The sequence below is a fragment of the Balaenoptera musculus genome, chromosome 15 (genome assembly GCF_009873245.2).
Source record: "Balaenoptera musculus isolate JJ_BM4_2016_0621 chromosome 15, mBalMus1.pri.v3, whole genome shotgun sequence".
In the NCBI taxonomy this organism is placed as follows: Eukaryota; Metazoa; Chordata; class Mammalia; order Artiodactyla; family Balaenopteridae; genus Balaenoptera; species Balaenoptera musculus.
Window position 1 is genome coordinate 32,843,898 of NC_045799.1, and position 6,000 is coordinate 32,849,897.

At 42.6% G+C, this 6,000-nt stretch overlaps 1 protein-coding gene across 7 annotated transcripts in view; it reads left to right on the forward strand.

The window, feature by feature from the left end:
- Window positions 1–4,908, forward strand: part of SHLD1 (shieldin complex subunit 1) — a 103,454-nt gene extending 98,546 nt beyond the window's left edge. For 5 of the 7 annotated variants that reach the window (XM_036826807.1, XM_036826808.1, XM_036826809.1 and 2 more), the window contains one exon: window positions 3,990–4,908. In XM_036826807.1, the coding sequence (XP_036682702.1) occupies window positions 3,990–4,432 (443 nt within the window). In that variant the 3' untranslated portion in view covers window positions 4,433–4,908. Of the gene's footprint in view, window positions 1–742; window positions 896–1,438; window positions 1,590–3,989 lie in introns of those variants that run through there. The other 2 variants (XR_005016571.1, XR_005016572.1) reach the window with 2 other exon arrangements.
- The last annotated feature ends 1,092 nt before the right edge of the window (window positions 4,909–6,000 follow it).

Below are 6,000 nucleotides of genomic sequence, written 5' to 3' on the forward strand. Positions count from 1 at the left end.
AAACAATCTCAAACTCAGAAAACTTGCAAGTACAAGTAACATTTTTTTTCATGAATTATTTGAGAGTAAGCCACCAACCTGTTGCCCACCATCCCTGATTTTCCTACAAACAAGGACATTCTCCTACAAAGCCCAATGAAACCATCAAAATCAGGAAATTAACAGTGACACATTACTACCATCTCATCCCCAGACCCCATTCACGGGGCCCAAGAATGTTCTGTAGAGCAAAAGGAGCCAGAGGAAATCATGTGCTGCATTTAGTCGTCCTGTCTCTGTAGTCTCCTTCAGTCTGGAACAACTGCTCAGCCTTTCCTTGGTTTTCATGAACTTGGCACTTCTGAAGAGTACAGGCCATTCATTTCGTAGAATGTCTCTTGATTTGGTTTTGTCTGCCGCTTCCTCATAATTGGTTCAGGTGATGCACCTTTGGCAGGACTATCCGAGAAGTGATGCTGGGTCTTCCCGTTACACCTGGTCAGGTGACACATGATTTTGATTTGTCCCGTTACTGATGGTGCTCATTTAGATCACTTGTGGATGGTGATATTTGCCATGCTTCTCTGCTATATTTAAAGTTATTCTTTTTCCCTTTGTAACTAATAAGTATCCTATGGGGAGGTACTCTGAGGCTGTAAGTATCCCATTCCTCTTCAAACTTTCAATTATTTTATGGATTCATGGTTTTCTGTTTTAATAAATGGGTTATAATCTGTTAACTCTCATTTTTTTGATGCTCAAGTTGTTCCAGATTTGGCCAGAGGATCCCTTTTGAGCCGGCCTCAGCTCCCCCTTGCTGTGCCCCCATCATTCTTCGAGCATTAGAGAACGGTGAGATGTTCCAGGCTCATCTTGTACTTTCCTATCACCAGCCTGGAATCAGCCATTCTTCAAGGTTGGCTAAGTGCTTTGCATATATTATCTTAGTTAATTCTCACAACATGAGAATCATGAGCTGATAACTGGTAGTGTCTCCATTTTGCACACCAGGAGACTGAGTCTCAGAGGTGTTAAGTAACTTAGTGTTGCACAACTTGAATTTGGCAGAGCAGGGATTTGAACTTGGGTCTACTTGACTTTGGAGACTGTGTTACAAGTCACTCTGCTTTAGATGATCCCCAGCTTTCCACTCTGTCTATCCACATCACCTTCCACGTTGTAGAACCTATTGACCTATGTGGATAAGAAAGTTGCTATTGGAAAGTGTGCTCAGCATTCCAAGTGAGGTGGCCAGGAAGTCCTCTCCTGCAGTTTCTCTGACACAAGGACTGGAAAGAGGCCAGCCTCTGCCACCTTCACCCTCTGCCCATCCAGGAGGCTGCAGTTCAGCAATGGGCTTGTTGGGAGGAACTTAGGCAGAACTAGGCAGAAGCTCTGGGCATAGCAGCAGCAAAGGAAATTTCTTTTCCTTTTTTAAAAATTTTATTTTATTTTTTAGGCTTGAGGGGCCTGGGACATAAACTAGGCTTGCTGAAATCCAGTGTAATGGAAGCACCATCCCTGCCACTGAATTCTTTAAAAAGCACGGTCGCTGTTGTCTGTCCCAGGAGCCTGTCCGGCCACTCTGTGAATTCTCTCTCCTTCTGCCTCCAGGCTGGGTCTCAGGCTGCTGAAGGTACAGCCAGCTGGTAGAGGGGGATAATGACAACCAGCCATGGAGTAGTTTAGTTTCTGCTTCTTCTTGCCACATGGCCTTGTTCATTAACCCTCCTCCTGTTTCCACAGTCTCTGATTCTGGTCCCTTCCTAATAAGACTGCACGTAGCCTTCTCCAAAGAGGCACCCCTCACTAATTCTGCTACGTGCTGATCCTTCCCTTACACTGCATTTGTCTTTGCATCCACACTGTCCCCAGTCAATGTCATCACATCTTTGTGTATTTATGTATATCCTGTGAGTATTTTCCAGTTGTTTGATGTCTAGAAGTATGTCTCCTCTTCCTAGTTAAGGTCTAACTATCTCAGGTGAAGAACATGGTCTTCAGCATCCTCTGTTTATCTTGTAGCAACTTGTAATGAGTTACATTTATATCATCACCTTTCTGTAAATGTGTGTTGAGTCAATGAATGCTTGTCCACGTGTGGCCCTGCGTGTGTCTCACAAAACGTGTGTCCACATTCTTTTTGGATACTCTAATGCTTTGGATTATACTTCTCCATTCCCTGTATTACCGTAGAAGTTCTAGGCGAGAGATCGTTTAGTAAAACTCTTGTTTTGTAGATGAGAAAGCCGAAGCTCAGAAAGGTGTCATATCTATCTGGTAGTAAAACTAGAGTCAAAACCCCAAATCCTGCCTCCTTTTCTAAAACTTCACCCACTGCATCATTCAACATTCTTCATCATTAGCAAGTACAAATATTTTTTATTATAGCTACTTGTTGAATTAGCAAGGGTGGGGTGTGTGTGGAATTAAAGTTAGTAATTTAATAAAGCTTATATCGGAGTGAAAAAAGGAAAATATATTTTGATTTAAAGTATGAAATTTTAAAGAATAAACCTGGTAGTTGTATAAGGAATTCTGCAACTTGCAAATTAATTTTTTGTATGAAGTCTTTTCTAGAACACATCGATAGGAACATTCTGTTTCAAAAGACCTAAGAGATTCCTATGTTAAGAATTAGGGTGCCCAGAGAGGTACAGAAAGTTACCTTTCTGTTACAGAAAGTTACAGGAACTAGGGTTTGTCTTCAGTTCTGGTTTCTTCTTGTCTATTATTAAATCACTTAGTTTGTTACCCCTCCTTTAAAAAGCACAAAGGTGGTAATTTTAATTTAGAGGTAAAGAGTCTATAGGATTATTGTAGGGGGTAGAAAAGAAAATGTCTGAACTGCATAAATGCCCAGAATCGTCCACACTGGGGTCACTGCTGTGTTTGTGCCATGGATCCCTTTGGCATCTGGTGAAGCCTCTCGACCCCTTCTCAGAATAATGTTTTTAAATGCATGAAGTAAAACATATAGGATTACTAAGGAAAATATATTGAAATGTAGTTATTAAAATATTTAAAGATCAAAGATATGATATTGTAAAGAATATGTAATGCTTTTTTATTAAGACTTACATAATAAGATCTAGTGTCAGAACTATTAACTATGGTGATTTCAGAGTAGTGTGTCTTAGGCTGCTCGGGCTGCCCTAACAAAGTACTGTAAACTGGGTGGCTCACACAACAGAAATGTATTTTCTCACAGTTCCAGAGGCTGAAAGTCTGAGATCAGGGTGCCACCATGGTCAGGTTGTGGTTAGGACTCTCTTTCTGGCTTACAGAAGATCACTTTTCCATTGTGTCCTCACATGCTCACACGGCCTTTCCTTGGTTTTTCCACATCTGGAGGCGGGTGGGAGGCAATAGGGAGAGAGAGGGGTCTCTTCCTCTTCTTATAAGGCCTTCAGTCCTATCTGATTAGGGCCACACCCTTATGACCTCATTTAACCTTAATAACCTCCTAAAAGCCCCATATCCAATTATAGTCACATTAAGGATTAGGCCTTCAACATATGAATTTTGGAGGGACACAGTTAGTTCCATAGCATAATGATAAGCATAAATGGTATTTTAAAACATCTTCAACAAGCTCTAATATGAAATGAAAATAACTGTGATCTGTTGGTAACAGGGTCACAGGTACTGCTGCTAATAAGTTTGTTGCCTACATTCATCATGGACGGAAATTCCTAATTTCAGGTAGAGGTTAATGAAAATAAGATAAGATTTTTTTCCCCCATACTAGTTCACAGCCACCCTGAATTTCTATATAAGGACTCCCAGGTTAAGAACCCCTGATACATGCAAGTATCTTACTTTGAGCAAACAAGTGGCATAATCCCAGGATAGTGGGAACAGATTCTGAAATCAGCTGATTCTGTCCATTGCCAGTTACCCAGGAATCGTGAGTGTGTTAAATTGAAAAGAAACATCATCTGCTCTTGCCTTGCTTTTTGATATTTTAAAATATGTGTTTGAGTATTGGAATGTGTTTTGTCTTACAGACACTAGTAACCTAAATACTGAACAAAATGATTCCTGGACCTCTGAGAACTCCTGGCTTGACCCTTCTGTGAAGGGCCCACCAGAGACCAAGGCAGAGGAGGCTGGACTTCGGAAATCTCTGGATAGATTCTATGAAGTATTTGGCCATCCACAGCCAGCCTCTGGAAATTCACTCTCCACATCTGTCTACCAGTGCCTGTCTCAGAAAATCAATGAACTGAAGGGCAAGGAGAACCGAAAGTACACTCTCCGCAGTTTTCAAATGGCACGCGTCATCTTCAACCGGGACGGCTGCTCCATCTTACAGAAACATTCTAGGGATGCCCACTTTTACCCAACCAGAGAAGGAAGTGCGTCTCTGGAGGATGAAAAGCTGACCCCAGGACTTTCAAAAGAAATTATTCATTTCCTCTTGCAGCAGAACTTGATGAAAGACCCATAAGTGTTGCCTGGTGGTGAGAGCAAGCATGTGCGGGGTAGCCCTGTGGCTGATACTGTTGGTGCATCACCCAGAACCCCTCAGGTCTCTTGCCAGCTCTGTGTGCCCAGCCCCCAGCTAAGTGCTTTGCAGGCAAAGGCTGGCATCTGTGATCTGGTCCTGGAGCCAGTTCGGCCCAAATGGAGAGCCAGCAGTGTCTGGGGGTTTTATTGCCTCCATGGCCACCCCATCTCCTACCCAACCCTTTGACCTAAGGCTGGTGACCAACTGGTTTGGGAGTCTGAAAGTCCAGCTTCCTTGTCTCCAGGAAGGACATGCTCTGAGGCATGATTCAAGTTCCAGAGCTCTCCTCCTGATCAGGCCAAGGCTGGGGTTTCGCATGAAATCTTACTCTTGCCTGGCTCCTTCCTTCCCCTGTCCTTCTCCCACTCACTGGTGTCTCCTGGGAGCGTTTCCTTAATAAATCTCTTGCACCTGAACCCTTGACTCAGATTCTACTTCTGGAAGAAGCCGACCTAAGAGAATAGGCTTCCGTTCAATGAGTTTTTTTTCTTGTTTTTAATTTATTTATTTTATTTTTATTTATTTTTGGCTGCGTTGGGTCTTCGTTGCTGCATGGGGGTTTTTCTCTAGTTGCGGCGAGCGGGAGCTACTCTTCGTTGCGGTTCACGGACTTCTCATTGCGGTGTCTTCTCTTGTTGTGGAGCATGGGCTCTAGGCACGTGGGCCTCAGTAGTTGTGGCTCACGGGTTCTAGAGCGCAGGCTCAGTAGTTGTGACGCACGGGCTTAGGTGCTCTGTGGCATGTGGGATCTTCCCGGACCAGGGCTCAAACCTGTGTCCCCTGCATTGGCGGGTGGATTCTTAACCACTGCACCACCAGAGAAGCCCTCAGTGAGTTTTTTTGAAGGGAACAAAGCCTTATGCTGAATCAAGTATAAGAATTTTACCAAATTGTAAAACTGTGACCATGTGATTGGGAATGTATGTCCCCCAATAATACAAAGATTTAAATATGGTTCCAAAAAGTGCATCAAATCTTAATCATACCTTTGCCTCTCCAAAACCAGAGTTTCCTGTTTTATAACATCAACTGGGCATGGAAGGAACATTTGAACCATCTAAAATAACAGCTAAGATTCACAAATTTTTTTTTTAAAAGTCTTTTCATCTCCACCAGATTGTAAACATGAAAGGTGAGAAAAAAAAATGTGTACCACCCACCAAAGTATGTGTAAGCTCACTTATGATAAGCTAGGCTGATGGATGCAGGCTTGTCAATTTGTGGTGGAAGAGAAAAAGGAATACTTTGCCCAAGTGGACTCCTTCCTCTCATTATTTTTGTCTTCTGCCTGCCTGCTGCCAGCACCCTCTGTCGCCCTCTGAACGGCTGGCCCCTCACCCCTGTCCTGCCCTTGCTTTGCCAGGGAGCAGCTTTATTTATTTATTTATTTTTAATTTAAAAAAATTTTTATTGGAGTCTAGTTGATTTACAATGTTGTGTTAGTTTCAGGTGTACAACAAAGTGAATCAGTTATACATATACATATATTCTCTCTTTTTTAGATTCTT